General features: G+C 46.6%; 1 protein-coding gene across 2 annotated transcripts in view; it reads right to left on the bottom strand.

Annotated features, from left to right (window-relative positions):
• The window catches only part of ADGRD1 (adhesion G protein-coupled receptor D1), a 957,528-nt gene that overhangs the window by 828,470 nt on the left and 106,098 nt on the right, over nt 1–22,960 (bottom strand). For both annotated transcript variants that reach the window (XM_040416257.1, XM_040416258.1), the window contains 2 exons: nt 21,023–21,081; nt 20,289–20,444 (listed from right to left, as the gene is read on the bottom strand). In XM_040416257.1, coding sequence (XP_040272191.1) covers nt 20,289–20,444; nt 21,023–21,081 — 215 coding nt within the window. The remainder of the gene's footprint in view (nt 1–20,288; nt 20,445–21,022; nt 21,082–22,960) is intronic.

Here is a 22,960-nt window from a genome sequence, read left to right as displayed (position 1 = left end):
GTGACAGTGGCCTGTTCCAGTGGTGGGTGACGTGAAGCCTGATTCTCTGTTACGGGACCTCTCTCCTCTGTCTGGGTGCCGGGGCCTAAATATGTGACAGTGGCCTGTTCCAGTGGTGGGTGACGTGAAGCCTGATTCTCTGTTACGGGACCTCTCTCCTCTGTCTGGGTGCCGGGGCCTAAATATGTGACAGTGGCCTGTTCCAGTGGTGGGTGACGGGAAGCCTGATTCTCTGCTATGACATGAAGACTGATTCTGTGCTGACATGAAGCCAGATTCTCTGTTACGGGACCTCTCTCCTCTGCCTGGGTGCCTGGGCCTAAATATGTCACAGTGGCCTGTTCCAGTGGTGGGTGACATGAAGCCTGATTGTCTGCTATGACATGAAGACTGATTCTGTGCTGACATGAAGCCAGATTCTCTGTTACGGGACCTCTCTCCTCTGCCTGGGTGCCTGGGCCTAAATATGTGACAGTGGCCTGTTCCAGTGGTGGGTGACGTGAAGCCTGATTCTCTGCTATGACATGAAGACTGATTCTCTGCTGACATGAAGCCAGATTCTCTGTTACGGGACCTCTATCCTCTGTCTGGGTGCCGGGGCCTAAATATGTGACAGTGGCCTGTTCCAGTGGTGGGTGACGTGAAGCGTGATTCTATGCTATGACATGAAGACTGATTCTCTGCTGACATGAAGCCAGATTCTCTGTTACGCGACCTCTCTCCTCTGCCTGGGTGCCTGGGCCTAAATATGTGACAGTGGCCTGTTCCAGTGGTGGGTGACGTGAAGCCTGATTCTCTGTTACGGGACCTCTCTCCTCTGTCTGGGTGCCGGGGCCTAAATATGTGACAGTGGCCTGTTCCAGTGGTGGGTGACGTGAAGCCTGATTCTCTGCTATGACATGAAGACTGATTCTGTGCTGACATGAAGCCAAATTCTCTGTTATGGGACCTCTCTCCTCTGTCTGGGTGCCAGGGCCTAAATGTGTGACAGTGGCCTGTTCCAGTGGTGGGTGACGTGAAGCCTGATTCTCTGCTATGACATGAAGACTGATTCTGTGCTGACATGAAGCCAGATTCTCTGTTACGGGACCTCTCTCCTCTGCCTGGGTGCCTGGGCCTAAATATGTGACAGTGGCCTGTTCCAGTGGTGGGTGACATGAAGCCTGATTCTCTGCTATGACATGAAGACTGATTCTGTGCTGACATGAAGCCAGATTCTCTGTTACGGGACCTCTCTCCTCTGTCTGGGTGCCGGGGCCTAAATATGTGACAGTGGCCTGTTCCAGTGGTGGGTGACGTGAAGCCTGATTCTCTGCTATGACATGAAGACTGATTCTGTGCTGACATGAAGCCAGATTCTCTGTTACGGGACCTCTCTCCTCTGTCTGGGTGCCGGGGCTTAAATATGTGACAGTGGCCTGTTCCAGTGGTGGGTGACGTGAAGCCTGATTCTCTGCTATGAGATGAAGACTGATTCTGTGCTGACATGAAGCCAGATTCTCTGTTACGGGACCTCTCCCCTCTGTCTGGGTGCCAGGGCCTAAATGTGTGACAGTGGCCTGTTCCAGTGGTGGGTGACGTGAAGCCTGATTCTCTGCTATGACATGAAGACTGATTCTCTGCTGACATGAAGCCAGATTCTCTGCTATGGCATGAAGAGACTGATTCTCTGCTGACGTGAAGCCAGATTCTCTGCTATGGGACCTCTGTCCAATTGATATTGGTTAATTTTTATTTTTTTTATTTTTATTTTAATTCATTTCCCTATCCACATTTGTTTGCAGGGGATTTACCTACATGTTGCTGCCTTTTGCAGCCCTCTAGCTCTTTCCTGGGCTGTTTTACAGCCTTTTTAGTGCCGAAAAGTTCGGGTCCCCATTGACTTCAATGGGGTTCGGGTTCGGGACGAAGTTCGGGTCGGGTTCGGATCCCGAACCCGAACATTTCCGGGAAGTTCGGCCGAACTTCTCGAACCCGAACATCCAGGTGTTCGCTCAACTCTAATCAAATACTCTGCTTTAATGTCAAATTACTTACAGTGATCAGAAATTCTTCCTCAACGTCGGCAAAATTGTTGCCAACCATCTTTTCTGATCGCATCCAACTTCGGTCTGGTGGAAACCCAGTTGCTGTAGTAGGCCGCGCATATTTTGCGCATGCGCATAGGAGAAAATTGCATTGCCGATTTTTAGCATTGAAAAAAATAATGAATGGAGATTGCAAATTCGAATAATACATCTGGTATGTCACTGTCAATGTTGTGGGACTATTTGTGCACTTCTAGTAAGTATTTGGTGGCTGAAAATATGACCTAAAGTTATTCCAGGTTCGCCTGCCTTTAAAGTAAATGGGGCCCGTCGCGAACTTGTGGTTCGCGAACATTTGATCGCGTTCACGAACCGTCCCGGCCGATGTTCGTCCTTCACTACCCAACAGCTCCTCTGGCTGCTCCTGCTCCACCTCTTCTGTCACCTGTGTAGAAAAACCACCCATTTCGCTACACATTGCTTTTGCTCCAATGTCCTCTTTCCCCTCTTCCTCCAGTTCAGCCCCCACAGGTCTCATGTGCCCGTGAGATCTAGGCACCAGTCCCCTGACCAGCCAAATTTATCAGCATCTGTTCCAGGACATGAAGCAGTGGAATGACGTTGTTCATCCCGTAGACCTGGCGACTACCAAATAACGTGGCCTCCTTAAAGTGCACGAGCAAACGGCAGGTGTCACGCATGAGCTGCCACTGGCTGACATCGAAGTTACACAGGGGAGTACTCCTGTCTGCTTGGATCATCAAGAAATAGTTTATGGCCTTTCTCTGTTGGTATAATCAGTCCAACATATGGAGGGTGGAATTCCAATGGGTGGAAACATCACATATCAGCCTATGTTGGGGGATACCATTCTACCACTGCAGCTCAAGTAGGGTGTGCTTTGCGGTGTATGAGTGGCTTAAGTGCATGCAAAGTTTCCTGGCCATTTTTAGGATGTCTTGCAGATGGGTGGAAGACTTCAGGAACTGTTGGACAACCAGATTGAACATGGGTGCCATGCAGGGCACATGGCTCAGCCCTCCTTGACGCAGCGCCTGCACCATGTTCTTCCCGTAATCGGTCACCATGGTTCCGATATTGAGTTGTCGCGGAGAAAGCCAGGATTTGATTTCTTGCTAAAGGACACGGAGCAGTTCCTCCCCTGTGTGACTCCGTTCACCCAGGCAAACGAGGTGCAGAACAGCTTGACGCCGCCATGCCCTCCACATGCGGCATGCTGGAGGGGCACTGTGAATTGTCCCTGCAGTGGAGGCTGAGGACACGGTGGAGGATGCGGAGGCAGAGGCGGACATTGTTGCACGACCAACAGCATGAGAAGGTGGAGGTGGAAGGGTCGTCACCTGGCCAAGTTGCTGGTGTGGCTGTGCAGGGACCACATTCACCCAGTGGGCCGTAAAGGACATGTTTTGTCCCTGACCATAGTCACAGCTCCACACGTCGGTGCTGCCGTGCACTTTGGCAGACCCGACAGGCTCAAGGACTGGCCCACCTTCTGTTCTACATACATTATTGGCAAAGAAATGACAGCTTTGGATTCTCCACCTCGGCTCAGCACAAGCTATCAGTTCTATGAAAGGTGCAGAGTTCACCACTTGGAAAGGGAGGGCTGCATCACCAGCAACTTGGCCAGTAGCACAGTCGGCTTCTGCGCCGTTGGATGAGTGCACGCATACTGTTGTCTCTTGGCAATCGCTTCGGTGATCGATTGCTGACGGAATGGCTGATGAGGAGTAGGAGGAGAAGGAGCATGAGCATTTGCACCAGCAGATAATAAGAAGGACAGACAGCTCCCTTCGGCTGAGGTGGTGGAGCCTTGACTGTCTGAAATTGGGTGCGTGCCACTGGGTGATGCAGCGGTTGCTGCGGCATGCTGGACCACCACATTGGAGACACGGTTCTCCCAGGCCACTTTATGGTAAAGCTGCATACAGTTGCAAGAAAAAGTATGTGAACCCTTTGGAATGATATGGATTTCTGCACAATTATTTTATTGGTCATAAAATGTGATCTGATCTTCATCTAAGTCGCAACAATAGACAATCACAGTCTGCTTAAACTAATAACACACAAAGAATTAAATGTTACCATGTTTTTATTGAACACACCATGTAAACATTTACAGTGCAGGTGGAAAAAGTATGTGAACCCCTAAACTAATGACATCTCCAAGAGCTAATTGGAGTGAGGTGTCAGCCAAATGGAGTCCAATCAATGAGATGAGATTGGAGGTGTTGGTTACAGCTGCCCTGCTCTATAAAAAAACACACACCAGTTCTGGGTTTGCTTTTCACAAGAAGCATTGCCTGATTTGAATGATGCCTCGCACAAAAGAGCTCTCAGAAGACCTACGATTAAGAATTGTTGACTTGCATAAAGCTGGAAAGAGTTATAAAAGTATCTCCAAAATCCTTGCTGTTCATCAGTAAACGGTAAGACAAATTGTCTATAAATGGAGAAAGTTCAGCACTGCTGCTACTCTCCCTAGGATTGGCCGTCCTGTAAAGATGACTGCAAGAGCACAGCACAGACTGCTCAATGAGGTGAAGAAGAATTCTAGAGTGTCAGCTAAAGACTTACAAAAGTCTCTGACATATGCTAACATCCCTGTTAGCGAATCTACGATACGTAAAACACTAAGCAAGAGTGGATTTCATGGGAGGATACCACAGAGGAAGCCACTGTTGTCCAAAAAAAACCATTGCTGCATGTTTACAGTTTGCACAAGAGCACCTGGATGTTCCACAGCAGTACTGGCAAAATATTCTGTGGACAGATGAAACCAAAGTGGAATTGTTTGGAAGAAACACACAATACTATGTGTGGAGAAAAAGAGGCACAGCACACCAACATTAAAACCTCATCCCAACTGTGAAGTATGGTGGTGGGGGCATCATGGTTTGGGGTTGCTTTGCTGTGTCAGGGCCTGGACGGATTGCGATCATCAAAGGAAAAATGAATTCCCAAGTTTATCAAGACATTTTGCATGAGAACTTACTTAAGGCCATCTGTCCACCAGCTGAAGCTCAACAGAAGATGGATGTTGCAACTGGACAACGACCTAAAGAATAGAAGTAAATCAACAACAGAATGGCTTAAACAGGAGAAAATACGCCTTCTGGAGTGGCACAGTCAGTCAGAGTCTTGACCTCAACCCGATTGAGATGCTGTGGCATGACCTCAAGAAAGCGATTCACACCAGACATCCCAAGAATATTGCTGATCTGAAACCGTTGTGTAAAGAGGAATGGTCAAGAATTACTCTGTTGTGCACGTCTGATCTGCAACTACAGGAAACGTTTGGTTGAAGTTATTGCTGCCAAAGGAGGTCCAACCAGTTATTAAATCCAAGGGTTCACATATTTTTTCCACCTGCACTGTGAATGTTTACATGGTGTGTTCAATAAAAACATGGTAACATTTAATTCTTTGTGTGTTATTAGTTTAAGCAGACTGGGATTGTCTATTGTTGTGCTTAGATGAAGATAAGATCACATTTTATCACCAATTTGTGCAGAAATCCATATCATTCCAAAGGGTTGACATACTTTTTCTTGCAACTGTATGTTGACGCAGGGCCGTGGTGCCAACATTGGCACCCTGGCCACGCCTAACCTTCTGCCCATGGCATGGCCCACATCACAGATTCTACACATGGCCATGCTCACCTCCTCCTCCGGGAGGCTTAGCAAAAAACTGCCCCACCGTCGAGTAGGTGATTTTACCTTTAACACTCCGCACTGACTGACTGCTACTGCTGCTTCTTCCGTGAACCCCTGCACCACTACTTTCCGGGCAGGTAGGCTCCTGCGAAGCGGGTGGTCTACCCCGGGCATGTTTGGCTCCCGACCTCCCACTGCTGCCACCCTGCTGACTCCTGGCCATACTAGGGACTTGCTGGCTCCGCCGTTGCTTCACAAGCAAGCTGCCACTCTATTCTCCCGATGATGATGAAGCTCCTAATTCACCCCGCTCCCAAGTGTGATCAGCTACATCATCATCATCGAGTACTGTCTGCACGTCACTTATGTCCTCCTCAACGGTCTCTGGGTCAGGAGCCTGACCGCTCGCAACACCAGCTCCCACGCCACTCTCCTCATAATTTCTTGCCCGCCTGCTGGAGGAAGCGGCAGATGTCTCCTCCACATTAGGCTGGCCATTAGCTGCTGACAGTCCTCTAGTAGCTTGCCTTCGCTGTATAGTGGAGCTGAGCATACAGTATAATACTTGTCTGGCTGAGGGAACAGAAAAGCAGAAAAGGACAGAGGCAGGTTGAGGACAGGTGAGGGCACAGGGCCTGCTCCCGGGCCATGCCAACTAAGGGTTGTGTCTGACGAACCCACCGACCCTTGGCTGGGGGTGTCTGATGTCACTTGGGATGAAGTGGATGACCAAGTCAACCATTCAAGAACCGCTGGGTTGCTGGTCAAGGCACGACCGCTGGATGACACCGGGACATAAGGCCTCTTGCTGTGACTCCTGCTGCCACGCCCCCTTACTCTGCTGCGACCTGTGCCTGCACCAGAAACATTTTGACCTCTGCCACTCACCTGTGCAGGACCTTGCACTTCTCTGTCTGTAATTTTCTCACTTCACCATACAACGGCTAATAAACCCTTTTTTTTGCCACTATTACACGCAAAAAAGTGCTTTAGAACAAATAACTGCAATGCTGAACGGCAAATATATATATTTTTGCCACTAATACACACCAAAAAGGGCTGTAATTTTCTCAATTCACCACACAACGGCAAATACTTTGTGTGCCACTAATGCACGCCAAAAACGGCTTTAGAACATATAAATGCACCGCTGAACGACAAATAGGCCCTTATTTTTTCCATTTATACACTCCAAAAAGGGCTTCAGTACATATAACTGCACCGCTGAACTACAAATAGGCCCTTATTTTTTTCCACTTATACACGCCAAAAAGGACTTTACAACATTTAATTGCACTGCTGAACAGCAAATAGGCCCTTAGTTTTTTCCACTTATACACTTCACAAAAGGCTTTAGAACAGATAACTGCACCGCTGAACGGCAAATAATATATATTTTTTGCCACTAATACATGCCATAAAGGGCATTAGAAATGATCCCAGCAGACGTACTTGCTCTTCAAGATATGCTTTATTAAACGGTTCACAGAACGCGTTTCGGCATGTCAGCCTTCCTCAACTGCACAGTGCAAACTGACACTATCTCACATTTTATAGACATGGATCGTAGTCACATGATCATGACATCATCAATCAATTAGTAACACAGGAACTGACATCACTAACTAATGGTACAAACACCTGACGTCCTGATTCGTGTCCTTCCAAGCTAACTTCGTGGCATTGCAGTCTGCGAAAAAATAACAAATGTGAAAACCGAATTAAAAACACATGACCTCATAATCCCTATTCAGCCCTTTTGGATATAACGTATCCAACGTATGAATCCAAAAGGCCTCCCTGCGTAACAGCAGTCTCTTCAAATCACCTCCCCTCCCCTCCTTGGTTGATGTACCTGCTCTATGACTTGATATTTCAATTGTGCGATAGAATGATTATGGTTGTGAAAATGAGAAGGAATGGGTTACCGCAAATTTTGTTTCCGTATTGTGGATTTATGTTTAGATATGCGATCTTTCACCATTTGAATTGTTTCTTCCACATACAACAACCCACACAGGCATTTAATAATATAAATGACATTTTTTGTGTCACAAGTGTAGTAGCCTCTAATCTTATAGGCCTTCCCAGTGCATGGATGATAAAAATATTGTCCTTTTTGTACATTACTGCATTGAATGCCAATGGAGACAAGGAAATGTACCTCCCTTTTGGCTGGCCAAAGTTCTCTGAATCTGTGTTTTCGTACTGGTTCCTATATCTGAGTGAACTAGATGATCCCTCAGGTTGGGACTACGTTTATTGCATATGAGAGGTGGATTTTTAAACTCCTCTACCATGGGATAAGATTTACCCAGGATGTGCCAGTGTTTGCGCACAATATTATCAAAAAGATGGTTGCATGGATGATATTTATGAACAAATGGTATGCGTGCACCTGCATTCCTATCCCTTGCCATAATTATACCTTCGCTAGCACTCCTAGCTTCCCTGAGTACCCCCTCTGGGTAGCCTCTGTCCCGGAACCTGGAAGACATCTCTTCCATTCTCAAGGTTTGTGTTTCAGGAGTTGACACTATCCTTTTAACCCTTAAAAATTGGGACTTGGGATAGCCTTTTTCAGGGGAAGAGGATGTGCACTTTGGTAATGCAGTACGCTATTTCTATCTGTTTCTTTACTAAACAAATCTGTGGCCAAACACCCATCCGCCTGTTTGGATATTTGTACATCCAAAAAGCTAACGGTATGGCAATCATACGTCATAGTAAATTTTAATTCTTCCCAGACATTATTTAGATGTTCCAGCAGAACGAGGAGGGGCTCGAGTGGCCCCACCCACACGCAAAAAAGGTTGTCAATGTATCTTTTCCATACCATGACAAAACTCTTGAAATATTCGTGTGTATAAACATGGTGCTTTTCGAATGATGACATATATATATTTGCATAGGGCAGGGCCAATTTCGCGCCGATCGCTGTCCCGCATTGCTTCAGGTAGAATTGGTCGCCAATTGGTCATCCACGCACTGGGAAGGCCTATAAGATTAGAGGCTACTACACTTGTGACACAAAAAATGTCATTTATCTTATTAAATGCCCGTGTGGGAGAGACAATTCAAATGGTGAAAGATCGCATATCTAAACATAAATCCACAATACGGAAACAAAATTTGCTGTTCCCCATTCCTTCTCATTTTCACAACCATAATCATTCTATCGCACAATTGAAATATCCAAAAGGGCTGAATAGGCATTATGAGGTCATGTGTTTTTAATTCGGTTTTCACATTTGCTCCTTTCCCGTGCGGACATCGATACTGAGGTCGTGAGCTGTCTGATTCTGGATTTTTGTTATAAAGGGCATTAGGACATATAACTGCACCGCTGAACGACAAATAGGGCCTTACTTTTTTCCACTTATACACTTCATAAAAGGCTTTAGAACATATAACTGCACTGCTGACGGCAAATAATATTTTTTTTTTTTTGCTACTAATACACGCTAAAAAAGGCTTTAGAACATATAACTGCACAGCTGAACTGCAAATAATATATTTTTTTTTGCCACTAATACACGCAAAATAAGGGCTTTAAAACATATAACTGCACTGCTGAACGGCAAATAGGTCCTTATTTTTTCCACTTATACACGCCACAAAAGGCTTTAGAACATATAACTACACCGCTGAACTGCAAAAAATTTTTTTTTTTTGCCACTAATACACGCAAAAAAGGGTTTAGAACACAAAACTGCACCAATGAACGGCAAATACATATTTTTTTGCCACTAATACACGCAAAAAGGGCTGTAATTTTCTCACTTCACCACACAATGGCTAATCAGTCCTTTTTTCCCCACTAATACAAGCCAAAAAAATGCTTTAGTACATATAACTGCACCACACAAGGGCAAATAAGACATCTTGGCTGGCCAGTAGCTGCTGACTGCCCTCTATTAGCTCGTCCTCGCTGTATAGTTGAGCTGAGCATATAATACTTGTCTGGATGAGGGAAGAGAAAAGGACAGAGGCAGGTTGAAGATAGGTGAGGGCACAGGGTCTGCTCCCGGGCCATGCCAACTAAGGGTTGTGTCTGAGAAACACACCGACTCTTAGCTGGGGATGTCTGATGTCACTTGGGATGAAGTGGATGACCGAGTTAACCATTCAAGAACCCCTGGGTTGCTGGTCAAGACACGACCGCTAGATGACACTGGAAGTTCAGGCCTCTCGCTGTGACTCTTGCTGCCACGCCCCCTTACTCTGCTGAGACCTGTGCCTGTGCCAGAAACATTTAGGCCTCTGCCACTCACCTGTGCAGGGCCTTACACTTCTCTGTCTAACATACTGTTAGATCAAATGAATAAATAAAAAGGAAATAAAAAAAAATAAAAAAAGTCAGTAATTTTCTCACTTCACCACACAACGGCTAATAAGCCCTTTTTTTCCCACTAATAAACGCCAAAGAAGGCTTTAGAACATATAACTGCATTGCTGAACGTCAAATAATATATATTTTTTTGCCACTAATACATGCCAAAAAGGGCTTTTGAACATATAACTGCACCGCTGAACGGCAAATTGGCCCTTATTGTTTTCCATTTATACACGCCACAAAAGGCTTTAGAACATATAAGTGCACCACTGAACGGCAAATAATATATATTTTTTTGCCACTAATACACGCCAAAAAGGGCTGTAATTTTCTCACTTCACCACACAACGGCTAATATTTCTTTGTAATAAACCCTGTAAATGGCTGTAACAAACAGCACTTGTACCCCAATAACAAGAACGGTTTGCTGGAATTACAGAGCTGCATAATGGCAATTTGGATCCCCAGTCAGTGTAGCAAGGTGTAATAGGATTGTTCCTATTATCCAGGATGTAAACTACCCTACTGAACCCTGTTCTGCTTCAATACCGTGGAATGATTTCTCCCTATCCTTTCCCTGAACTTCTATACAGCAAAATAAAAGTTTATAAGTCTTTTCTACCAGTGTCCCTAGCGCCTGCTGACGTCTCACCCTGCACTAAATACACTGGAAAATGGCTGAATCCAAGATGTCTGAGGCTATTTATAGGGCTGTGACTTCACATGGCTGGCTGGCTGCTGATTGGCTGCATGCATGGCATTGTGGGTGTTCCCTCGTTCCCAGAGTTCCTTGCTCCATGTCGTAACACGTGCAGCAGCTATTTTAGGAAAAAATGTGATTTGTTACCACGAAACTTGAGGAAAGTCGGATTCGGTGTGAATCGAATTTTTCCTGAAATTCTGATCGAATTCCACTTCGTCAACCTCGATTCGCTCATCTCTATTCGGCAGTAAAGTAACATTGTACTACAGGCATTTACGGGGTGTATTGAAAGGAAATAAACATACGTCCTATATATTAGCCGTTCTGCCCTAAATTGTGATTGTTATATGTGGTTTTTTTTTGTGGGGGTGTTTATTAATTGGAAAATATATATTTCTTAATTGCTGTTCTGCAGTGAAGTTACTTTGTACTACAGCCATTTACATGGTGCATTAAAAGGAAATATACGTACATCCTATTAGCCATTCTGCGGTGAATTGTTATTGTTATATTTCTTTTTTTGGGGTGTATTAATAGGAAAAAGAATACGTCTCAATTGCCATTCTGCAGTGAAGTTACATTGTACGACAGCCTTTTTTGGGGGGTATTATATTAATTTAATTCTTTTATTATACGTATGTAAGACAGACAGGTGACAGGTCCTTCAAAGGGAACGGACAGTGGCCAAAATGTTTTTGGAACAGGCAGAAGTAGCAGCAGAAGAAGGGGGGTTGCAGCAGGAGTCGCAGCGAGAGGTCTGAGCTCCCTGTGTCATCTAGTGGTCGTGTCTTGACCAGCAACTCAGCGGTGCTTGAATGGTTGACTTGGTCTTCGAAGTAGCGGATGATGATGTAGCCGATCGCACTTGGGAGCTGGGTGAATAAGAGGCTTCATCATCATCATCATCAGGAGAAGAGGGTAGCAGCTTGTGTGTGAGGCAGCGGCTGAGCCAGCAGGGTGGTAGCGTGGCCGTGAGTCAAGGTGGCAGCAGTAAGAGGTCGGGAGCCAAACGTGCCCGCAGTAGCCCACCCGCTTTGCTGGAGCCTACCGGTCCGGAAAGTAAGGGTGCAGAGGTTCTCCGAGGCAGCGGTAGCAGGCAGTCAGCGTGGAGTGATGGGGGAAAAATGCCATACTTGGTGGTGTGGCAATATTTTATTAGGCCAAATTTATGGCCAGCAAGTGAAGCGTGGCCAGGGTGCCAATGTTGGCACCACCGCCCTGCCTCAACACATGCAGCGTCACTATGTCACTATAAAGTGGCCTGGGAAAACCAAGGCTCCGATGTGGTGGCCCAGCCTGCCGCAGCAACCTCTGCAGGCACCCAATTTCTTGCAGTCAAGGCTCCACCAACTCAGCTGAAGGTAGCTGTCTGTTCTTCCCATCATCTTCTGGTCCTGATGCTCCTGCTCCTCCTACTCCTCATCAGTCATTCCATCAGCAATCGATCACAGAAGCCATTGCCAAGAGACAACAGTATACATGCAATCATCCAACGGCGCAGAAGCGGAATGTGCTCCTGGCCAAGTTGCTGATGCTACAGTCCCTCCCTTTCCAAGTTGTGGACTCTGCACCTTTCAGAGAACTGATAGCTTGTGCCAAGCCGAGATGGAGAGTCCCAAGCTATCATTTCTTTGCCAAGGAGGCAGTTCCAGCCCTGCACACGTATGTAGAACAGAAGGTGGGCCAATCCTTGAGCCTGTCGGTGTCTGCCAAAGTCTACAGCAGCGCCGACGTGTGGAGCTGTGACTACGGTCAGGGACAAAACATGTCCCACTGGGTGAATGTGGTTCCTGCACAGCACCACCAGCAACTAGGCTAGGTGACGCCGCTTCCGCCTCCACGTTCTCACGCCATTGGTCCTTCGACAATGTCCGCCTCTGCCTCCTCATCCTCCACCGTGTCCTCAGCCTCCACTGCAGGGACAATTCACAGTCCCCCTCCTGCATACCACATGTGGAGGGCACGGCGGTGTCACGCTGTTCTGCACCTCGTTTGCCTGGGCAAACGGAGTCACACAGGGGAGGAACTGTTCCGTGTCCTTCAGCAAGAAATGAAATCCTGGCTTTCAATGTGACAACTCAAAATCCGAACCATGGTGACCAACAATAGAAAGAACATGATGTCGGTGCTGCGTCAAGGAGGGCTGAGCCATGCACCCTGCATGGCAGCCGTGTTCAATCTGGTTGTCAAGCAGTTCCTGAAGTCTTCCACCCATCTGCAAGACATCCTAAAAATGGCCAGGATACTTTGCATGCACTTCAGCCACTCGTACACCACGAAGCACACCTTCCTTGAGCTGCAGCGGCCGATATATGACGTTTCCACCCGTTGGATTTCCACCCTCCACCCTGTGTAACTTCGATGTCAGCCAGTGGCAGCTCATGCATGACACCTGCCGTTTACTCATGCCCTTTGAGGAGGCCACTTTATTTGGTAGTCGCCAGGTCTACGGGATGAACAACGTCATTCCACTGCTTCATGTCCTGGAACAGATGCTGATAAATCTGGCTGGTCAGGGGACTGGCGCCTAGATCTCACGGGCACATGAGACCTGTGGGGGCTGAACTGAAGGAGGAGGAGGACATTGGAGCACAAGCAATGTGTAGCGAAATGGGTGGTTTTTCTACACAGGTGACAGGAGTGGTGGAGCAGGAGCAGCCAGAGGAGCTACAGGGCGATGAGGAAGACGAGGCAGAGGACCCAGACACTCTGTGGCAGTATGCAGTGGAGATGGAGGCAGGGAGTTCCTCCGAGTCACTTGTGCAAATGGCCTGATGCATGTTCAGTTTCTTGCGTTGTTACCATTTAGCAGAAGAATGACTACTGGCTCTCCACCATATTATATCCTCGCTACCAGTCCAAAATGGGGGCCTTTTTTACACCCGCTGAGAGGGAGTACAAACTGAACTACTATAGAGACATCCTATGTAGTCAGTTGGCCGCTGCCTATCTGCGCCATCATCCATCCTCTGGTCGGACCAGGGGGGCCCTCTGCACTCGCGTTCCACTGCCATGGCTGCTGTGGTGGGGTGGGGGGGTAGGAGCAGTACCAGCTCCATCAGCAGCAACTTGAGTTGCTGATGGGCAGCTTTCTTCACCCGCCTAGTGAATAAACTAAACTACTCACCAGCAGCAGCTAGATATGGAGCAGAACCTGAATCAGCAGGTGGTGGCATACTGGAATAGCACCCTGCTCCCCACATTGAAGATCCGCTGGACTACTGGGCAAACTGGACTAGCCAAGTTTACCCTGGAAAATCTTTCCTGCCAGGCCAGTAGTGAGTCATCAGAGCGGGTGTTTAGTGCGGCGGGGGCAATAGTTACCCCAAGGAGAACTCGTCTGTCCACCCAAAATGTGGAGAGACTGACCTTTGTCAAGATGAATCAGGTGAGGATCAGCCAGGATTTCCAACCACCAATGCCTGATGCATCAGATTAGATCATCCATGCTGCCTCTCCCAAACCTTGTCAAAAGAGACTGCCTCCCTCAGCTACTATTCTGATGCTGCCATCAGCCTGATGCCACACATCTGATGCCAAATGCTCCTTCTTACACCCACCATGGCCAGCGGGTACTGTTTTTGCCACCTACCTCCCCACTCTGGTTTCTTCATGCTGCTGTTGCCACCTCCACATTATGTCATTGTTCCCTCTGTGGTCTCCTCATGCTGCTGCTGCCACCTCCACACTCTGTCATTGTGCCACTCTGTGGCCTCCTCATGCTGCTGCCACCTCGACACTATGTCACATTGCCACTCTGTGCTCTCCTCATGCTGCTGCAAACTCACAACTCTGTCTCTGGGCCACTCTGTCGCCTCCTCATACTGCTGCTGCGGCCACCTCCACACTATGTCACCTTGCCAGTCTGTGGCCTCCAAATGCTGCTGTTGCCACCTCCACACTCTGTCACTGTGCCACTCTGGGGTCTCCTAGTGCTGCTGCCACCTCCACACTATGTCACTTTGCCAGTCTGTGGCCTCCTTATGCTGCTGCTTAATCAACACTATGTAAATGGACCACTCTGTGGTCTCCTCATGCTGCTGATGCTGCCACCTCCCCACTATGTAATTGGGCCACTCTGTGGACTTCACAAGCTTTTCTCCCATCCTCCCCACTCCAAAAATGGGCCACTATTCCCTTCTTCTTATCTGTCAGAAGGAAGGAAAAATGAGACGCACAACGGATCCTGTCTGTGTAGCAGCTGTAAGGCCTGTATGGTCGCATCAGAATTGGCTTATGATTTAGTAGCCAAAACACAGAAGACATGCAAATATTCCATTCATGTGTCATTTCTGTTTTGGATCCACTCCTGTTTTTTTTTTTGGCTTCAGCAATACTGATGGATCACTGACCAAATGCTGACCGAGTGAAGGTGGATGCTCAATAGACAGGATCCGTTTGCGGGGTCATTGTTCTGATGGCTTAGAGGAAAGGCAAAATAATCAGTGACGTCAACACAAACTTACTGCTGACACCTTCTCCACTCTGTCAGGGGGGCTCTACTTGTATAAGCATTTAATAGAACAGGTTCTGTAGACATCTATGTGGAATCAGCTGACAACGGTGTAAAAAGAGTGCGCTCTTTCACGCTACAGTAAGATCTTGGGCCTCTGCACGGTTCTTTATACCCGGCGCTAACATCAACCTGTAAGGCTGAGTTCACGCTTGAGTTACTTGGTCAGTTTTGGCCTCGAAACTGCGTAAATAAGTGAAGTGTGCAGTGATTCTAAGAGCGACGCCTGTCATCTGCATGTCATACTGACTCACAGTATTGTTTAACTACCACAGCAGACTCCCTATGTATGTTACTGCAAGGCACAGTGTTCTACACCACTATATAGGCTCTCTGCAGCCAGGAAATAGAAGTTTTTTAACGCGATTCGCCGTGAATAAATTCGGATCGAATCAAATCAAATCTTTTCTGAAAATTCGGTGAACCGGCCGAATTGAATTTTTGAGAAATTCGCTCATCTCTAGCCGTAACTGGCCGAGTTTGCCCAGGACAAGCTTTCCTGCCAGGCTAGCAGTGTGTCATCAGAGCGAGCGTTTAGTGCGGCAGGGGCCATAGTTACAGGTACCCCGAGGAGAACTCGCCTGTCCACCCAAAATATGGATAAACTGACCTTTGTAAAGATGAATCAGGCATGGATCAGCCAGGATTTTCAAACACCAGTGCCTGATGCATCCGACTAGATCAACCATGGTGCCACACCTAAACTTTGTCAAAAGAGACCTGTTTCTTCTGGCTACCTGCTTCAGCTACTATTCTGAAGCGGCCACCCACCTGATGCTACACCAGCTGCCAGGTGCTCCTTCTGCCACCCACCCTCTTCAGCTGGTATTGGTATTGCCCCCCACCTCCCCACTCTGTCACTGGGCCACTCTGTGGTCTCCTCATGCTGCTGCCACCTCACCACTCTGTGGTCTCATCATGCTGCTGACACCTCACCACTATGTCACTGGGCCACTCTGTGGTCTCCTCATGCTGTTGTCACCTCACCACTCTGTGATTTCCTCATGCTGCTGCAACCTCACCACTATGTCACTGGGACACTCTGTGGTATCCTCATGCTGCTTCCACCTCACCACTCTGTGCTCTCCTCATGCTGCTGCCACATCACCACTACAGATGTAGTAGGGTTAACACACATGCTTTATGAGATGTGTTATCTAAACTAAATGCGTTAAGCAAACACCTTCAATTGCTTTTCAATGGCTTTTGTTTCAAGATAATGCGATGAGATAAGAAATTTGAGTTAAGAGTTTGTGTGTTAAGCCTGCTACATCTGTATATCACTGGGCCATTCTGTGGTCTCCTCATGGTGCTGCCACCTCACCACTATATCTCTGGGCCACTCTGTGGTCTCGTCATGCTGCTGCAACCACACCATTATGTCACTATGCCACTCTGTGGTCTCATCATGTTGCTGCCACCTTACCACTATGTCACTGGGCCACTCTGTTCTCCTCATGCTGCTGCCACCACACCACTATGTCACTCTATGGTCTCCTCATGCTGCTGCCACCTCACTATGTCACTGGGCCACTCTGTGGTCTCCTCATGCTGCTTTAACCTAACCACTATGTCATTGGGCCACTCTGTGGTCTCCTCATGCTGCTGCCACCTCACCACTCTGTGGTCTCCTCATGCTGCTGCCACCTCACCACTCTGTCACTGGGCCACTCTGTGGTCTTCTTATGCTGCTGCCACCTCGTCACTATGTTACTGGGTCACTCTGTGGTCTCATCATGCTGTTGCCACCTCACTAGTATGTCACTGGGCCACTCTGTTCTCCTCATGCTGCTGCCACCACACCACTATGTCACTCTATGGTCTCCTCATGCTGCTGCCACCTCACTATGTCACTGTGGTCTCCTCATGCTGCTTTAACCTAACCACTATGTCATTGGGCCACTCTGTGGTCTTCTCATGCTGCTGCCACCTCACCACTCTGTGGTCTCTTCATGCTGCTGCCACCTCACCACTCTGTCACTGGGCCACTCTGTGGTCTTCTTATGCTGCTGCCACCTCGCCACTATGTCACTGGGTCACTCTGTGGTCTCATCATGCTGTTTCCACCTCACTAGTATGTCACTGGGCCACTCTGTGGTCTCCTTATGCTGCTGCCACCTCACCACTATGTCAATGAGCCACTCTGTGGTCTCAACATGCTGCTACCACCTCACTACTATGCCATTGGCCCACTCTATGGTCTCCTCATGCTGCTACCACCTTACTACTCTGTCACTGGGCCATTCTGTGGTCTCCTCATGCTGCTGCCACCTCACCACTCTGTGGTCTCATCATGCTGTTGCCACCTCACTACTGTGTCACTGGGTCACTCTGTGGTCTCATCATGCCTCTGCCTCCTCACCACTATGTCACTGGGCCACTCTGTAATCTTCTCATGCTGCTGACACCTCACCACTCTGTGGTCTCCTCATGCTGCTGACACCTCACTGCTTTGTCACTGGGCCACTCTGTGGTCTCATCATGCTGCTGCCACCTCAACACTATGTCACTGGGCCACTCTCTGGTCTTCTTATGCTGCTGCCACCTCACCACTTTGTCACTGGGCCACTCTGTGGTCTTGTCATGCTGCTGCCACATCACCACTCTGTGGTCTGCTTATGCTGCTGCCACATCACCACTCTGTGGTCTTTTCATGCTGCTTCCAGCTCACCACTAAGTCACTGCGCCACTCTATGGTTTCCTTATGCTGCTGCCACCTCACCACTATGTCACTGGACCACTCTGTGGTCTCATCATTCTGCTGTCACCTCACTACTCTGTGTTCTCCTTACGCTGCCACTTTACCATTATGTCACTGGGCCACTCTGTGGTCTCCTCATACTGCTGTCATCTCACACCTCTGTGATCTCCTCATGCTGTTGCCACTTCCACACTCCATGACTGGGCTACTATTTTGCCTTTTTGGCCTGGTCGACATCATTTGTTTGACCCTTCTTCTGATCTGTCAGAAGGAAGAAAAATGAGACCCATAACGGATCCTGTCTATGTAGCAGCTGTAAGGCATGTATGACATTGACCCTAATTTGCATCAGAATTGGCTTATATATTTGGTAGCCAAAAGCAGGAGTGGGTACAAAACACAGAAGACATGCAAATATTCCATTCAATTGTCATCTCTGTTTCGGATCCACTCTTTTTTTTGGCTTTAGCAATACTGATGGATTATTGACCAAATGCTGACCAAGTGAAGGCGGATGCTCAACAGACAGGATCTGCTTTTTAGGGGTTATTGTTGTGACAGGTCAGAGGAAGGGCAAAATAATCAGAGACGTCTACACAAACTTACTGCTGACACCCTCTCCACTTTGTCAGGGGGGCTCTACTTGTATAAGCGTTTAATAGAACAGATTCTGTAGACATCTATTTGGAATCAGCTGATGACGGTGTAAAAGGAGTGCACTCTTTCACGCTATAGTAGGATCTTGGGCCTCTGCTCGGTTCTTTATACCTGGTGCTAACATTGACCTGTAAGGCTGAGTTCACACTTGAGTTATTTGGTCAGATTTGGCCCAATAACTGCTCAAATAAGTGAAGTGTGCAATGATTCTAAGAGAGTTGCCTGTCATCTGCGTGTCATACTGACTTACAGTATTGTTTCACCACCACAGCAGACTCCCTATGCTTGTTTCTGCGAGGCACAGTGTTCTACACCACAGGCTTCTACAGGCTTTCTGCAGCCAGGAAATAGCTGTTTTTTTAATGCTATTCGCCACAAATAAATTCAAATGTTTTTGGAAATTTCGGCAAACCGACCTAATGACATTTTTGAGAAATTCGCTCATCTCTAGTCACTGGCCTAGGAAGTTCTTTAAATTTAATGCCCTATCCTAATCAGGATTAGTCATATTATTGGAACTCAGGCAGTTTGAAGGGGTGATGGTGCTCCAGCGAGTGCTGCTTTTTGCTGATTGTATACCAGGCACAACCTGAAATCTACCTGACGCAGATCACATGGTTGTTATAAGGCCTGCTGGGTTTGAGGGCCAACATTGTAAGATATTCCTTCTCTTCCAAGGTTGCTATCAGCTGTGCTCTAAGGAGTCCATGGTCTTTTCTACGGAGTCCCAGAGCCTGACATAAAGGGGGGTGGGCAGTCAGCATCCTGATGGTGCCTGAGGATACTCCTGTATATTTAACTGGTATTAATGTTTTAAATCTGATTGTCGCTGCTGGGTCTTGAACCCAAGACATGCTTTATGGCAAGCAGAATTCTTACCAGTTTAGGCCTCTTTCACACGGGCGTGTGTGCCCCATGTTCGTGTACGAGCACAGTCCGTGGGGCAGCCGCAGCGGATCGCAAAAAGATAGCACATGTTCTATCTTTTTGCAGAACGGAAGTACGGGACGAAACCCCATGGAAGCACTCCGTAGTGCTTCCATAGGGTTCCGTTCCGTGCTTCCGTTCCGCACCATTCCGCATCTCCGGATTTGCGGACCCATTGACATGAATGGGTCCGCATCCGTGATTCGGAATGCCCACAGAACGGCACCCGTGTATTGCGGATCAGAAAATGCGGTCCGCAATACGGCAACGGGGCGCACACGCCCATGTGAAAGAGGCCTAACTCAAAGGCTTTTTTTTAGAGTCAATGGAATTATTTTCTCTGACTAAAAATCCCTTCCCATTCTCTATATATATTACATTCCTGTACATTGTATGGTTTATTTAAATGAATGGAACTGAGCTGTAACAACAGGCACAAACACTACTAAAAGTACAGAGCTGTGCCTTGAAAAAAATGAAGCGGAGGCGCACTAAAAATCTTCATAGAGCATATCACCAGAGGTGCTGAGGGTTGGACCAGCATCGATCTAATAGTAATGACCCAAACTAAGGATCGGCCATCAATTTTAAGTAACTGGGCAATGCCTTTAAAACTGTTATTCTGAAAAAAAGTTCCTACTGTAATATGCCTTGTCACTTGCTTACCTGAGACTTCAGACAGTCCTGAGGAAATTGGTACTGTAAAGGGGAATGTATTCTGCACTATAGATTAGAGTGGGTTACCTGAGTCAAGTTGCCTGCGGTATCCTTGGTCAAGGATTTATTGGGCAGGGTCTGTGAGACAACTTCCAAGTAGCCTAACACAGGCAGTGAGTGGGAAGATCTCCCTCTGTCTTGGGTCAGATTTGTTAAAATTAGATTGTAGGCATTTGTGGACACCTAGTAATATTAAATATAAGACTATGTATAAAAATATTTGAAATGCATATTACAATGTGTGAATGATAATCAACAGAAATAATTCACAAACAATTAGTGACAATCGTATAAAGCAAGTTGGATTACTACAGAGCCTGCAAGGGATGTCAATCAAGTATATAACACAATGAGAAATCCCCAAACCATGCCAACAGAATACGGCCTTGTGCACATGGCCATATGCATTTTCTGGTCTGTGTTGCATCCACATTTTTTGCGGAACCATTGAATTCAGTGGTTCCATAGTCCATATTTTGCTGCCAAGTATAGGACGTGTTCTATCTTTTTGTGGAACAGAAATATGGATGCAGACAGCACAGGGATCAACTGTGCGCTTTCCTCATCCATATGTCTATTCTGAAAAAAGGTAGTATATGTCTTCTCAGTGTAGACCATGGACTCATTGAGTTCAGCGGGTCCACCCAAAAAACGGGGATGGCACACAGACCACATACATATTTTGCAGATACGCAGTTGCGGGCTACAAAAAGTACACAGTTGTGTGCATGAGGCCTACTACACATATGCACTGCTCTTACCGTCGGATGTGATGTGCCTGGAGGACTAGATACTGTTGCAGTAGGAAAGGTTTCATCCCCTGGCAAGAAATGAACAATTAATATAGGCATATTCAGGGAAGTAGTAGAAAAAAACAGGTGTTAAAGGGTTTAGCACTTTAGGGCTCAGATGCATGAGCATCATTCAATGGCAGGCATTAACACAGGAAATTAAACACATACAATTTTTATGTATTTTCAGGATTTGCTCACATGCACTTCTATACATTTTAATGTGTTACCACATGGTGATACTTTCAATTATATTTGTTGCTTTAAAATTTCCTTCAGGCCACTTTAACGCAGCAGTACTTTGGTCAGCAGTTTGCATCAGTATTTGTCACCCAAAACCAGGAGTGGATCCTACAGAGAAAGTATAATGAAAAGATTTGTGCCATTTCTGCATTTAGGACCCACTTCTGGTTTGGTTTACAAACTGTGATGCAAAATACTGAGCAATAAAGGGCCTCAGGACTTTACCCCTCAAAATGCCAGTTTGATTTTAGTGACGCTACAGTATTTTAATGATTTATATATGCAACAGAATAAGCTTGTTTGCTCGTTCATCAGCTGATTGACTGCTCGATTATAAGAGAGAAATATCTGGAACAAGAGTTCCTATGTATGCTTCCTCCTAATAATTTGACTGATTACCAAGCAGCTTTACATGGTCAGCCAATATCAAGGAGAACCACGTTACGCTCCGTTTGCTTGTGGTTGATCTGAACACTTGGATCCCCCCCTACAGATTAGTGCTGACCTTTGAATTAATCTATTTAAAAAAAAAAAAAAGAAAGGAACTTACCAAGTGGACAAACCCTTTATTACTTTAAAACTTTTTCATCCTTGACCATGTATGAAGTTAGAGAAAAGCAGGCTTACACTAGGCTATTCTACAACGAACAAAATAACCATGCAGTGTAATATTCCATGCTGTTCTGTGCTGGTGCTTCATAGGTTAATATTAGAAGAAAGAACAATCGTCCTCATGCATGTTTAATAAGTGCCAACAGGAGAGCAGTGCGGAAATTCCTGAATCCTGCGCTGGCTGAACAGTTATCCAGCTGCACAGAGACATCTGCAGATCTGCAGCAGTGTACATACTACTTCCATGCTCCATTTAAAGGGAAATTTATTACTATCATATGGGTTTCCTATCAAAAACCTTCACTGTAAAATGTGTTTTTTCCCTGATTTTCATACTAACATTTTCAAAGTTAAACATGGTCTACCCACAGAATTATAATATGTGTGCGTCGTACACGTGTTACTTAAGTGTAAGCAATAATCAAAGAAATGTGACAATCACAGAGTCTAAGGTAAGCAGGTGTACAGAGAGAGCCCCCGAAAATATGCAGAAATAAAAAAAACTATGCAAAAATAGACGCAAAGTATAGTAGAGCAAACAGCAGCAATAAACACATCCACACAAAATGTAACATAATAAAGAATCCATTATTCTACACTGCTGGACATATTTATTCACTTATTACTGGGGTTTATAGTATGTGTGAGTGTAATCAGTGAGTGGAAGCACCCACCCCATGGGCAATCAACAGAAAGGGTAAGAAATCTTCCAGAAAGCTGCCCTTTAAAGGGGTTTTTCGCTTTCCCCATATTGACGACCTACCCTCAGGATCGGCTGAAAATCACTCATCCTCCTCCATTCACATACACTGCACCTGCCATCTGCACTGTTAGGAGTAGTGTTGAGTGAATCGAAGCCAAAGAATTGACTTTGATCAGAATTTCAGAAAAAATTTGGTTCGTCATGAAGCCGAATTTCTTCGTGCTTCATGGTTACATAGTTGCATAGTTAATACGGTTGAAAAAAGACATACGTTTATCAAGTTCAACCAAGGGATAGGTGGGGACATGAATCCCAGAAGGAATTGAGACTCCGATTTCTACACGTTTTCA

This window comes from Bufo bufo, chromosome 2 (genome assembly GCF_905171765.1).
Source record: "Bufo bufo chromosome 2, aBufBuf1.1, whole genome shotgun sequence".
NCBI lineage: Eukaryota > Metazoa > Chordata > Amphibia > Anura > Bufonidae > Bufo > Bufo bufo.
The sequence above is the reverse complement of the archived record's forward strand: the minus strand, read 5'-3'. Positions and strand labels throughout refer to the sequence as shown.